Source organism: Carassius gibelio, chromosome A24, assembly GCF_023724105.1.
Source record: "Carassius gibelio isolate Cgi1373 ecotype wild population from Czech Republic chromosome A24, carGib1.2-hapl.c, whole genome shotgun sequence".
In the NCBI taxonomy this organism is placed as follows: domain Eukaryota; kingdom Metazoa; phylum Chordata; class Actinopteri; order Cypriniformes; family Cyprinidae; genus Carassius; species Carassius gibelio.
The window spans coordinates 6,223,212-6,237,944 of NC_068394.1; the positions used below are offsets into that span (position 1 = coordinate 6,223,212).

General features: G+C 37.7%; 1 protein-coding gene across 1 annotated transcript in view; it reads right to left on the minus strand.

Moving 5' to 3' along the window:
- Nucleotides 1-438: 438 nt before the first annotated feature.
- LOC127946348 (ephrin type-A receptor 3) overlaps nt 439-14,733 on the minus strand; it is a 59,678-nt gene continuing 45,383 nt past the window's right edge. The window contains exons 12-18 of the mRNA XM_052542862.1: nt 9,866-9,927; nt 8,565-8,774; nt 7,604-7,753; nt 5,990-6,183; nt 4,970-5,107; nt 4,002-4,098; nt 439-3,879 (exon numbers count right to left, since the gene is read on the minus strand). Of these exons, the coding sequence (XP_052398822.1) occupies nt 3,874-3,879; nt 4,002-4,098; nt 4,970-5,107; nt 5,990-6,183; nt 7,604-7,753; nt 8,565-8,774; nt 9,866-9,927 (857 nt within the window). The 3' untranslated portion in view covers nt 439-3,873. The remainder of the gene's footprint in view (nt 3,880-4,001; nt 4,099-4,969; nt 5,108-5,989; nt 6,184-7,603; nt 7,754-8,564; nt 8,775-9,865; nt 9,928-14,733) is intronic.

Consider the following 14,733-nt stretch of genomic DNA (forward strand, 5'->3'; position numbering starts at 1 on the left):
CTTGAGCAAGGCATTGAACCCCCAGCTGCTCCCTGGGTGCCGTAGCATATGCCATGCCGTGGCTGCCCACTGCTCCGGGTGTGTGTTCACAGTGTGTGTGTTCACTTTGGATGGGTTAAATGTAGAGCATGAATTCTGAGTATGGGTCACCGTACTTGGCTGAATGTCATGTCACTTTCACTTTCAATCATTTTAAAAGTGTGATGTAAGCAAGATTAAAGTTAATAACTAATTTCAGTTTGCGTCATGTAATTTTTTTAACAATTTATTCATAATTTATAATCTTTAAACAATCTGCTGTTTTATACTTTAAAACAAGCACTTAAAAAAGTTTAATATTTATTAAGAATAAATGGCTAATACACACACACACACACAAACTAATAAATAACTAATTTCACATTCATTTTGTAGCAGACAATTATGAAAACAAAAGGCTAAAAATATTAACATATTTATTAGACACAATGTTTAAAATGCATACAACTTTATGAAATAATAACCAAACCGGTACACAAATGAGAACAATGCTGAAAATCCAAAAGAAATGATACACCGAAAATTAGAGGTAACATCTTCAGGTACTGACCGAGGACCTGGTTTGTTAAGTCAATGACTCAGTGACCTTTTTATTGGAGTTATCTGATCATGTATCCATTACTAACGATGTGCAAGCCAGAGAAGCTTTTTGCACTCAGGGCTGAAGTACTCCAGTTTAGAAGTGGGTGGCAAAGTGTACACTTCAACGCATGTACACCAGATATGATTTAATTATAAAATGCACTGTGCAGTTACCCATACAACAAAACAACAGTCCTGATTGGTACAGAGTGAGTTACAGAGTCTGACTTCAAAACCATCCAATGATTTTGTAATACTGAATCTTTTGGCCTCAAGAGAGTGGCCTCCTACAGTTTAATTCATGACTTCCAGACACATTATTACTATTTTTCAATCAGCACTACACATCTCGACCACTGAGTGACATACATTTATTCTCCCGTCTTACTGCTGATATTCAAACCTGGCATTTGTCACTTTCTTGGCTAAAAATGTCTAACCCAGGTCCTGATGCAATGTGCAGGTAACCAAGTAACAAGTAGTGTGGGCTGTGTAAACTCCCAGACCAAAGTATGCATGATATTATTGAGTATAATAACAGTACTTCACAAAATGAAACAATAACTGGCATTTATTGTTTCTAAAAATCAAAAGGAATGTCAAAAATGCTTCAAGACATCATTTACTGCATTGAGTGTTTTTGTGCATGTTTGTGTCAATAGATGACTATCAGCTAAAAATATGATAGATGAGAACTGAAATCACTCCAAGAATTCAAAAGTTTATTGTTTTGGGTCGGAAGATGCTTTTTGCAACGCCTCATTAAATTATTCGCTGTTATTGTTGCCGCATGGGAAATTACAAATCGGAACAGGCACACGTTTCAGTAATTTGACCATTAGGAATAGCTCCTAATTAAGAATTACCAAAAGGAGAGCAGATGTGCCAATTATTACAATTATAACCTTGACTTTCATCAATAAATATTCTGAAGAAATAAACATTCTTCATTATTGTTTCAATTAAATGAGCCAAAGGAACATTTTCCCATAAGAGTTCACAGAATGAGAGGATAACACTGTTTTTGTTTCTTCTGCATCACTTAGAAAATGTTTGCCAACATTATAAATAATGTAAAAAAAAAAAAAAAAAAAACCTGCTTGATCTTTTATTTAGTTTTTTCCTTACCCAGAGTGCTCAAGTTCTTCTTATTAAATCAATACAGTTTCACCTAAATCGGTTTGCGGTCTTGTTTTCCAATAAAATGTTCTTCAGAAAGTTCAAAAAGTTTGGGGCAGATCATATTTTTTAGAAAAAAAGTCTCTTCTGCTCACCAAGGTCACATTTATTGGATCAATAAAAACAGCGATATTGTGAAATATTGTTAGAATGTATTATAACCATTTCTTTTTGAATATATTTTAAAATGTCATTTATTCCTCTTTTCAGCAGCCATTACTCCAATCTTCAGTGTCACAAAATACTTATTAAATGTCTTTATGGTCACATTTGATTCATTTAATACATCCTTGATGAAAATAGTATAATATCTAACTGATCTCAAACTTTTGAACAGTGTTTGTACCTAACTGACAAAATGTTTTCTTTTTAAGCATAAAACCCACACATTTATTTTAGATTCATAACAGAAAAATAAGTAATATTACGGAAAACCAGTGTTAAAAGCAATTCTGATGTTTAGATATATTTTACTGGAAAACGAGACAAAAATGAAGGACTTGAATGAATGACAAAACATAAATAAGAACAATGAAACTGAAAGGCATCAAACAGGAAGTGTATCCGTAGAAAACAGAACCCAGTTGGTGGTTCTGTCTGATCTGCTGCCATCTTGAAATCGTGTATCAGTGACAAACAACAATCCTGAGAATGCTTAGCTTTCCCCAACACTTTAAAGCTAAATTATCCATTACATTCGACAGCCTCACAATTCTCATCTATCCAAAGCTAGAGTTGAAGGTTAAAATAAGAGTCACCACCTTGTCTTAATTTACAACTGACAAAAACCTTCAAGTCATTACTGTACAAATACAATAACCAACACTGTACAACGTCTCAATTTCTACTGCAATAGAATCCTTTCTTCTTCAATCACGTTTCCAAGCGCAGAGCAAAGAACTGCCAAGATACTTGGGGCGAGAAACCAGAAAATAGAGGATGAAGCTATTTTTACAGCACCAGCATCTGTTGCGGACACCTTTTTACATGGGATTGTGAACATGGTGCATGAAATGACATGGAAAGTTTATGCTAAAATGTTTAAGCTCCTCCGTTCTGTTATCAGATCATATGGAAATTTAATCTAACTGTACCAAACACTCGGTAAGCACCAGAAATCTATGCTAAATGAGGTCCAACACAAATATAGGTTCAACAGTCCACTGAGTGCAGCGCCATCAACACCAGGATGATTTAGGAATGAAGTCTCCCTCATAAAAAGCTCAACACATATCGTTCCTCCTTCCAAAAACGACGCTCATGTTTTTTGATGAAATGCATGTAATGAGGCAAAATTACTTTAAATAGGCAATGAAATTAGAAGGAAAAGCACATCAGATGAAGCGGCTCCACATCGACGTGTTGAAAAAGACGACTGAAAGCTGCTGCCAGTGTGAAGGAAGGACGACATCTGCCCCTTTCATGACATCATCATGCTGTCAGGTCTTTGTTTGTGAAGCAACAATTGCTCTTCATTCCTTAAATGTCTCTCGTTTCTCTGTTGCTGCACATTGGATGTCAGAACTTGTCAAAAATGACAAGCGTGGGCACTCTAAAATCTAGGATCTCCACGGTGGAATTAACGTATTCCAAAGACGCTTGAAAAAAGGGCTTGATGGGAGCCGGTCAAGGAGGGGCCCTTCTATGTAGCGTTTAAATGTGTGCGTATGTGCGAAAGAGAGGTCAGTGCTTCATTGCCTCCTAAAGACGAAGCTGAACGTTTCAAAAATATTTCCACATACACAAGATGCAAGGACATCTCGCTGAAGCTTTCCTCATCCTCGCAGTTCACATTAATTGAAGATGATCCTACTAGTATCGCTCTCAGAACAGTTCAAAGATTCACAAAACACAGTCTGTGTTTCTTCTCAAGGTCTTCTGTACAAAGAGGAGTGAAGCGAGATGTTCACAGTGCTGTGATGTCACATGGTGTTGATTCTTGTCCTTACTTCACTTGGATCGATAGACAGCCACAGTCCACAATCTCGGACATCCGCAGCGATCTACTGCCTTTCTGGATGCTGATCACAAAGGGGAAGGTACCAGCCCATTCTCCTGTAGGGCTGATGAACTTCAGTGCTGGTAGAGAGATAAAACAGAGTCATTTTGCAGCAAGACGCTTCCATGTGGCAAGAATGCTCCCGATCTCCTCCTCGGTGGAAGCAGAACAGGTTTGAGGACATTGAGGTGGCGCGCTATACCTGAACCTGTGTCCCGTGGTGTGCCTGAAGACACTGGATACTAGACAAGATCTTTTTCTGATGGCCTGCCAGTGCTACGCCCATCTTATCCAGTTCACTGTGAGAGAAAGGAAAGTTACAGAATCAGATGCTTTAACATAGGGTGGTTATGTTCATAATAGCATACCACTCATACTATTTTTACAGTATTCGGTGTGTTAACTATGTACTGTGTGTAGATTTTTAGAGCACAAATATGGTATTACAATGCAATGCATTCCATTATTGCTTGACACAAATTTTTACACAAAACTTACAAGCAAACACTAGTACTGCATACTGTTTTGAAGTAGTAGGCAGTGCATAATATGCAGTTAATAACATTCAGTTTTGCGACATAGCTGGTATATTTGGAATGCTATACTACTATAATAATTATATATAATTTATTTGTTATTATATTATACAAATATAGTAATTTAAGTTGAACTCATGAGGTCATGTGACATTTAAGCATACTACTGTTGCATACTAATGCCTGTGGGATATTGTACTGCCATAATGCCATGAGAAATGCAAATGAAACTTCTTTGGGGACTCATTTTGATTGCAAAATAATCCTTACATGTATTTGGATGTAAATGCAAACCCATCATGTTTATTTTCTATAATATAACTGGATGCAACTTGCTGAATTAAACATGCCAAGTAATGAGGGCACGTCATAACAATATTGTTTACACCAATTAACACTGTATATTTCATACGGGTTTGCATTTTGTTTTTATTGTAGGCAGTGTACAATCTATTCAAGTATTCGGTTTCCAACATTGTATGGTATGTTTGGAATGCCATTCTACTTTTTGGAGCTCTGTATACCGCAGTTTGTAAACTCTCAGTTTGATTCTTAGTATGCATATAATATATCAGATAATACACCATTGAGAACACATTCAAGTGTCTTTTGAATTAGTGTAGCTTTTATTTACCTGGTGCTGACGTACAAAACTGAGTCCAAGGTGACATAGCCGGCGCTGGAAAAGTGTTCCTTGTACTGACCCATTTTAATCAAGTCCAGCCAGTCTTCCACCGTGCTGACTCCCGCCTCAGGAGTCACTGGGTCCTCCCTATGGTTGGAGCAGGAAGTGCAGTCAGAAAAACGGTCTTTCATAACCATGTCATTTCACATCTAGTATTGCAATTGTCAGAATTGTCATGAAGAAAGCATTCTGCATTGGTCTGTGATGTTTATATCCATTTGATGTTGTGTTTTGGTAAAATTCAATTTAGATTTTGCAGTTTCAGAGTAAGTGTTTCAAAGATGTGAGCACTTACAAACACAGTTTGGTAACGGTAAAGAACCTCGCTTTTTTTAATGCATTCAAGTATGTGCATGTTTGTGTCAGCTTATCAAAAGCTTATCATTGCCTGGACACGTTAGGCTTTCCAAATCCAGAAGCTAGGCAGATTGTCCCAAATCATGACTCTGTCACTCTCTTCCCTCTCAGTTGCATAGCCTCCACTACAACACACAATCCTGAGTAATTTAGATTTAAACCTTTTTTATTTAATATTAAGGGCACTAAAGCAGAGTTTTCCCAGTGGTTTGTGAGAAAATTTAGTTTGCACATTCTGCTTTAACTGTGGCCAGCACTGGCTAAACAATCCAGAGCCCATCTGCCTATTTAGCAACCCTCAAAATGTGGCAGAGGGATAGACAATCAGATATCAGCCAAGACTACCGCAAACCCCTCTCCTAACTAAGAGAAACATGCACTGGAAGGAAGAGGTTCATATTGACGTACATCTGGCTTCAATCTAGATTAGTTGGATATCCGTTTCATTTATTTCGAATTTATTGGATTACTGCAAAAAAAAAAAAATTTAAGCACACACCTGAGCAACATCATAACACACTTCATGAACTATATATTGCAAACTGCCACACACATCCCAGCGGATCACCTCTATTGAATTCAGATCTAATCTGCGAAGGGCATTTGGCTTACCAGGCTGAAGTGTTGGCCAGCTGCTTCATGCAGCTTGGGTTCCGGATCAGCCTGTCCAGGGAACTGACAATCTGCCCGAATTTTGGTCGATCACTGCGGTTCTTTTCCCAGCAGTCTAGCATGAGCTGGTGAAGCACCACCGGACAGTCCATTGGAGCTGGTAGTCTGTAGCCTTCATCTACAGCTTTTATCACCTGGAGGGAAGAAGATTTCACATTAAAAATCATACATTAGCAGCGTCTACGCTTCATGAATATGGAGCAGATTCATTCTCTCATTTAATGCATTTAGCTTTTTTGTGAGGTTGGATTAATTCATTTTTTTACCCATCTGTGACCGTGAGAATGAGATTTCGGGTCAGACCGTCTTTGTTAGCGCAAGAGGAGAGCAGTTTAATTTAGTCCCTTTTATGAAATGATACCGCCGTAAGGGAAGGAATAAACAAGCTTGATGTAAACATTCGTATTATCTTAACTCTTGCCTGGAAGACTGTAACCGTCGAAACGCTCCATTTCCTATTACAATGGCAAGGGAAGGAAGACGGATGGATTTTGTGGTTTATGCCTTGAATGGAACTTGCAAATGTTTTTGCGTTCAATTTTAAAATGTTGGGTATACAGGTTCGAATCATTCCCAATTGTCTCAATCTCTTTCCCAAGCAGTCTCTTTCCAAATCCCAAGCAAAGATCTCTTCCTAAGGTGATAATAAATAAATAAAAAGAGTTTCTGGTGTGGAAAATCTGCCAAGAACCCACTAACACTGATTCAAATTCCCTCTTTTAAAGAGGCCTGTGAATTGAAATCTGAAAATGTTCACCCTCCAGATGCATTTAATCTTTTTACCTTTTTAAGTATTTTTTTTTTTATTCCAGTCCCAGTGAAGTGTTCTGGCAGAGTGCTTTTATTATAAATCAGTGAGGATTCTAAAGTTTAAAAAATAAAGTAGCCAGTGGCAATGGTTAACAGTTGTTACGGTTAACTAAAATTAAAACTATTATTTGAAAATAAAGCTTAAATAAAATAAGATATAAATATTAGATAAAAAAATCCAAAAAGATTTAAAAGAAAATGAGAAAGACTTCCTTGGCAACTAACTGTAATAAATATGGCTGAAGTACTAAAATTAATAAAACCAAAATAAACATAAAGCAAAAAAAAATTTGGCCTAAAACTTAAACAAAAATGAAAACTTTAAAACGCCCCTAAATTATGCAGAACTTTAAGGCTTAATATAATTTAAACGGATGAGTTATAAAAAAAAAATTCACCCCCCTCACAGTTGTCATGAAGGGTAAAATTAGCTATATAGACCAAAATAATTTTGTGCATCAGGCTGTAAACATGATTTCTCTGCTGTAAAGTTGGGCATTTTAACATGGGCAGTCTATGGGACTGACTCCCTTTTGCAGCCAGATTCAAGCCGCCAGTCGGTTTATTACAGTTTTAGTCACTTCCTTATGGGCTTCACGAGAGAGAGTGGGATGTTGCCGTTCGGTTATACACCACAAAATTAATTCTAAAAACTCTCATTTTCTGTTTACTGTGAGATCTTTGAGCAGGAAAATTACGGAAAATAATAATGCATAATGCACATAATAATCAGAATTTACTCACGTCCTGATTGGACATTTCCCAATACGGTCGTTCCCCATAGGATATCACCTCCCACATGACAATGCCATAACTCCACACATCACTGGCTGAAGTGAACTTCCTGTAGGTTATGGCCTCAGGGGCTGTCCATCGAATGGGTATCTTACCCCCCTAAAAAACAGCAAAAAAAAATAAAATAAAAATTGATTAGCAATTCTCTGAAGCAGCATCACTACAAAACTATTAGCAAGCTATTAGCTGCTGCTAACGAGCTAGCACTGCTATTTTTTAAATAATGCAGCTTTACAGTAGTGAAGCTATTTTATTATCTTAAGTTGTGGAACTGCTTAATAGCAAGCTATTTTTGAAATGTACAGTACTGTATGTTGTAGCTACTTTTGCTAAAAGGTAGCATTTAGCTTAGCTTAGCTAACTGTGAGCTTAGCTAGCAAGTACCTTGCCCAAAACTACTGATTATTAGTATGCCACAGTGACATCAGAGGACACATATGAAACATGAATGTTTGGACAATTAAAGAGGAGACAAACCACTTGTTGAAACATAACTGGGCATAATTGCAAAACTCAATATTGGCAGCTGCAGTAAAAGCAGTCCTTCCTTTCAATTGAAAAAGGCTTTGCTAGAATGCTGGTCCAACCTTTATTTTAAATTTTTTTATACATATCTTCCAGCAAAACCATGTACAAATGCATTCACAGGCAGGGAAAGGCACACACCCACACTGAGTAGATGTTTAGCCATCCATCAGTCTGGACAGCTGTTGTGACAGTCCTGTGTGACCTCATTTCCAGACTACAGGTCAGCAAGATTGTGTCTGATTTTTTCCCCTCCACAATCAAATCATATTTATTTTAAACAAAAAGCTGAACCAGCTTAACATATAACAAAACTGTTGCACAGTAAATCTAGTTAAAATGAGACTGGAGACCAAACATCCAGAGCAAAAGCACGATCTCTCACCCGTGTGGTGTATGCCGCCTCGGGATCGTCCTCTAACACACGCGACAGCCCGAAGTCAGACACTTTACACACCAGGTTTCCATTCACCAGAATGTTCCGTGCCGCCAAATCCCGGTGCACATAGTTCATCTCTGAGAGGTACTGCATCCCCGCGGCTATCCCACGCATCATTCCCACCAGCTGGATCACCGTGAACTGCCCATCATGTTTCTACACAAAAAGATGAATTCACGTGTCAAATTCTCATCCCTGTGGCCTTGTTCAACTTCTGTGGATCCTGGCACAGTCGATCATGTTCGAATGTGTCTCGTGAGTAATTCATAATTCATTGGCTCTCTAATTAATAGTGTTGCTCACATGTTACAGGGCAAGAGCTATTAACTGCAATCACTGTATAATCATTCAGGCTTTTATGCAACCAATGGCAAGTAAGTAACCAATTAACCAAATTATGATGTTACATTATACCCTGTTGGCAAGAAAACGTAATGTTTTGATTGTTAAATATGTTTGGATGGTAATATTCGGGTAATAATGGGATGCTGGTTTGTTAGAGCAGGGGTTTTCAATTTATACCTATTATGTATGTCAATATGTTTAAATTATGTATATTATGTGTATGCAATTAGATTAATTGAATATTTTAATGTAATAAAATCATGATACTTTAAGATATGTATGAAATTCGATATTATTATCACTTCATTCTGCTTGTAAAAGATTGGTCAGAAATCATAGGACTATTAATGATTTTCTTTTATTTAAAATATAATGAAATCACAGTTTTTATTAGTTTTAAAATATTTCTGTAGTTTTTATTTAGTTTTAAAGCAACATTTTGCTTTGACTGTAGTATAATAATGTAAAAAAAATGAAATAATATATCTTTATAATGCCACTCTTACTATTTTTCTAAGAGAGTAAAAATTTTTTGCATATCAGCTACACACTAATTTGCCATCACAAAGCCTGATAAACCTTTTGTGGCTAGTATCTCAAAGCTTCTAAACTAGCTTGACCAGCAAGTCAACTGGCATTATCAAGAAAGACAATGCTGGTCGACTATCTCCACCAGATAAGATTTGCTTGCGAACATAATAATCCAAACCAGCATAAACCATGGTGGGCTAAACTGGGAAACAAAACACAAGCTGAGGGACACGAAGAAGAACCAGGCATAGAGAGGGGTAAACATGCAAGTTGTGGAGTCATATGACTGCTTTGTGTTCCTGTGATATTCACAGCATTTCCTTTGGTGCAAATTGGCCTCCATTATTCGCAGCAAAATAGAGTATGCTCACCTTCAAAAAAGTGTCCAGAGATCCATTTTCCATGTACTCTGTTACTATCATCACAGGCTTACCTAGGGGAGACAAAGAGGAGACAAAATGGGAAGTGTGAAATTTTGTGGAAAAGAGAGAGAGAGAGGGAGAGAAAGAGAGAGAGAGAAAGCAGAAGCAAGAGAAAGACATTTATTATTTTTTCACAGGCGAAAAAGAAAAGACACAGCAGAGAGGCAGGAAGAGGCTGGCACTTTTGTGTCCTATATTTAATTAATTTCCAAGATGACAGAGAAAAACATGCAGATAAAGAGAGTGGACACCTCCCCCACTCGCCGCGACATCACAGACCCTCGTTCCTGTTTTCGTTCGCCTCTACCTACTGCCTGTTACTCATAGTGACAGCCCCTAATCAAGGCTCTCAATAACAGTCAGGCAGATAATTAGAGTGAGCTGTCCACTGAGAATATCTTTGTCCAGAAATACCTAAAATGGTAATGAGTTCCTTTAGGAGGGAGGATGATGAAGGGGGTGGGGGGGGCAAGTGAGGGGGGAGGATTTTAGGGGGTGTGGTGATTAATTGCCCTGGGGGTGGTGGGGTTTGAAGATGAAGGGGTGTAAAGATCTGCTAATTGGAAAAGTATTCAACTCTTTCCTGAAGCCCATATGGGGAGCTCGCACCTGCGTTCCTGAAAGTAATTAAAATTCTCCCTTGATTCCACCCAAATAACACGCTGTCAATCAGAGAGACCCCCCTTCTCAACTCGCATGTGACAGGGAAAAGCACATGCTAATCCATCCTGATCATCAGAGATGCTTGATGGATGTATTGTACAGCAGAAATGTTCACCTCGTGGCACCAGACGCAGATGCCGTTTAGCCCTAGAGATGTTAACCATTTCTGTTAAGCAGCCCTTTATGTTGTAGCCTGTAGCGTAGCTTTACAGGTGATAGGTTTGAATGCTGCGAGGTTATCTTTGAGGTATTACTATTGTGATATTGAGGAAACAACATAAACGCAGTTTGCTCCATGTGGATATTTTTTATGTAAATGACTATACGTAATAAAAAAATATATATATTTTTTTATTTAATATATTATGAATAATATATTATTATTATTATTATTGTTGTTGTTCTTATTATATTACTCCAGTAAATGTATTGTTGTATTTATATTTATTTTAATTCATTCATTTTAGATTCAAAATAATCTAAATTAAACTGAATGAATTTTTTTTTTTTTTTTACAGAAAATAGGCTGGTCCAATTAATATGCTTGCATTTTCTAGGGATAACTAAATAACTAACTAAATAACTTTTTTATATGATTAATTGATTTGTGACGTTTTTTTCATATTTATTTTATTATGTTATATATATATATATATATATATATATATATATATATATATATATATATATATATATATATATAATATTATTATAATAAAATAATATTATAATATATTGTTCCTGTAAAATTTATATTTTGAGCGTTTTTTTTTCGTTCATTTTATTTTTATATTCAATAGAATGTTCAATAGAATGAAAAAGAAATAAAAATCTGAAAAATTTGAAGAATTTATAGAAATAAATAAATGGAGTCATGAACAATTTTTCCCTTTGATTAATTGATTTGTGAGGTAATTTATCAATGAGGTTTTTTATATTTCATATGGTATAATGTATTTTTTGTAATTTATTATATTGTGCTTCAGCTGTTAAACAGTTTGCATGGAAAGCATTAAAAAAATGCATAATTAAAGCACCATTTCTACAGCAATATGAAAACAGGCAGAAATCACTGGCCTCTGCGTTGTGACTTTTGCACATCTCTAGCTGCAATACAAGTGAAAAGAAATTATTAACAGAAGACCTTGAGGACAAAGATAAGACATCTGCCCTATCAATTTCAAAATTTAAGTCTGCAGACTGGAGACTGGAGAGTGAGGCTACAAGCAAAGAGTCAATGGTTTCATTATGGTTTTGTAATCTTTACTTCGGCAAAGCACAAAGAAATAGAAGCCCAATTGAATCCAATAAAACCCCATTCAACCCTAACAAGCTATTTATAGCACCAAGCCCTAAGACATTGCCATTTGTGGTGCAGATGAAAGGGGGTTGCAATATATGTCCTAGCTGTCACTGTAAGTAAATCACAAATGTATCGGTCACATCATTTAGAATCAAAGCCACACGACAAGCGTGGCGAAGGATATCTGAAAGGATTGTTCATTAGCTAATCAACGTGGGACAAATTACTTTGACACTTAGCTAGCTGGATGACGCGGCCTACCTGCCTCAACCTACAATTGTTTGGCCACCAGAACTGAAATATAGAGCGCATGCAAACATAATCCGCAACATCTCCCAGGCATTGCTGCTGTTCGCATTAGATCAAACAGATGTGCATTTCTGCACTCTAGCCATTGAGCCAATTTTGAACGTATAGCTGTATATTCAAGCGACCACAATGCAAGAGTTGCCTTAATACAAGTTACACAGTGAATAATGGGACAGTGACATTAAAAGTAGGGGTGTAACGGTTCACAAAATTCACGGTTCGGTTCGATACGATACACTGATGTCACGGTTCGGTTCGGTACGTTTTAGATACTGCAAATGTAAAAATATCTCAACTTTTCAGAATGCCGCAAGCGCACCGCGGGTCATGTGACAAGAACTAACCAATCAGCTTCATCTTTTCCCATAACAACGTTGAAAGCTCAGCCAAGATGAAGGAACAGCTGATCATAGTTGTATATGGATTGCAATTTTGAAATAAATTTAGTAGCAGAGCTACTGCAAGTGATTTTTAGAGCTGCAAATCCATTTATCCTTTGCTGAAATTTCCGCGTCTCATGGAGAGAGCACGTCATTGTTGCTTAGCAAAGACAGACGCCTTCAGGGGCGCTTCTGCCCGAGCGATTTGGAAAGGAGGAGAAAGCAGCGCAACTAGCGTTTTCCATGTGTTTTTGGGCACGATATGTGCATCTAAGGCGTTCGCTCACTCAGCACGCGCTGAAGTCTCGTTGCAAAATGGCCAATGCGTTTAACAGACCAGAAATAGAAGATCCTCCAATAACCAACAGGTCTGGTGTTTGGGTGCACTTTGGATTCCCTGTAAGCTATAATGGTGTACCGGTGTCTAAATGCTGCGGGGGATAGTTTGTTGCGTGTATGTTTCTCCTTTTTTTCGTCTTTTCCCAGATACTGACACAATAAGGTGATGTCGGCGTAAATGAGTTGACATGTTTCAAGTATTCCCGCTGGTGTTTTTTTTTTTTTTTTTTTTTTTTATTCCCGCTGGTGTACCCTATTGTCATGTAGCAGATGCGACATAACGTTGTTTTTTTATCCACCACTCTCTTGCCATCACCATTATAGCTTAAAGGGAATCCAAATTGCACCCAAACACCAGACCTGTTGGTTATTGGAGGATGTTCTATTTCTGGTCTGTTAAACGCATTGGCCATTTTGCAACGAGCCTTCAGCGCGTACTGAGTGAGCGAGCGCCTGACTGAGTAGCCTAACATAAACATATAACTATAAGTTGGTGTTTTTTTCTTCTTCGGGAGTGTCAGGGACATTGCCTGTTACGTTGTTTTGGTTATTGGGCTACCTTGTTGAACGCATATCATTATATTTCTCTTTTTTTTTCCAAATATAATTAATTAGTCCAACGAACCGTTCGGTACATAATGCGTACCGCGTACCGAACCGAAAGCCTCGTACCGAACGGTTCAATACGAATACGCGTATCGTTACACCCCTAATTAAAAGTCCTGCAGCTCCAGTATTGTATGTACTCTGTGCATCATCTGTAATCACATACTTTGGTGACATTTGATGAAATGACAGCAATTTGTTATGAAATATCAGAGGATAAAGGCTCTAAACAAGTAATGCTCTAGCTTAAAAGCACACACTACTCTGAACAAAGCAATACTTTCAATGATTTAGAAAAGACATCCTCTTATCTATTGTTGATGGCACAAAGAAAAACTTTTCTTGAGGACTCAGCTGGAATGAACCTGAAAATAGAGCCGAGGTTGGCGAACGTTATCAGACAGCAGACTGCAGTCCGCTAATCTGATGGTTAGATGCACAATGGGTTTATAATAGAGATGATGACAGCTCTGTGTTTTTGTAAAGATGGGAATAAAGAAATGAATGGGGCATTAAGGTCTATTCTGATTCCATTCTCTGAGCTTCTGACACATTTGCATTACAAAAAGCTCAATCACGGTCTAATTTTTTGCCGTCTGAGGTGGTAATGATAGAGCGCCCCTCTGAAAGCTGTGTTATGTGACAGATGCTTTTCATATTACACCACAAAACTCTTTGTCTTTCTCGCCGGCGCTCCATCAGGCAGCATAAACACTCTTCAGCCTCTTTAATGCATCTCTGCTCAGCTCCATCAGCGCTGTGATTAGTCTGTGCATACGAGGAGGGGGCTGGATTGACAGCTGCTTCAGTAATGCAGTGCTGAAGGGTCACTGACCTCTCCTATCCCCATCCCCGACACCATCGGGCTGATCTGTGACCTGTGAAATTACTCCGGCTATCATATCTAACCCAATCAGCGGCAGGCAAGGACACGTCCGCAAACCGACACACGTGTGTTATATTACTTGCCAGAAAGAGCAATATGGAAGATACATAGTCTGTGTTTCAGTGAGCTTCACTCGCTAAAGTTTGATTACATATGTGCACAGAAAAGGTTCTCATTCAGCTTTCCAAATGCACATTCACACATCTTGTTTGTATTCTTATTCGCTTGTTTACGAATCAGGATTCTTCTAAATTAGGGAGTATGTGCAATACAGTTAGGGTTAACAGGTAAACAAATGCTTTTGTTTTTTAATTCCTATGTCCATGTAAAA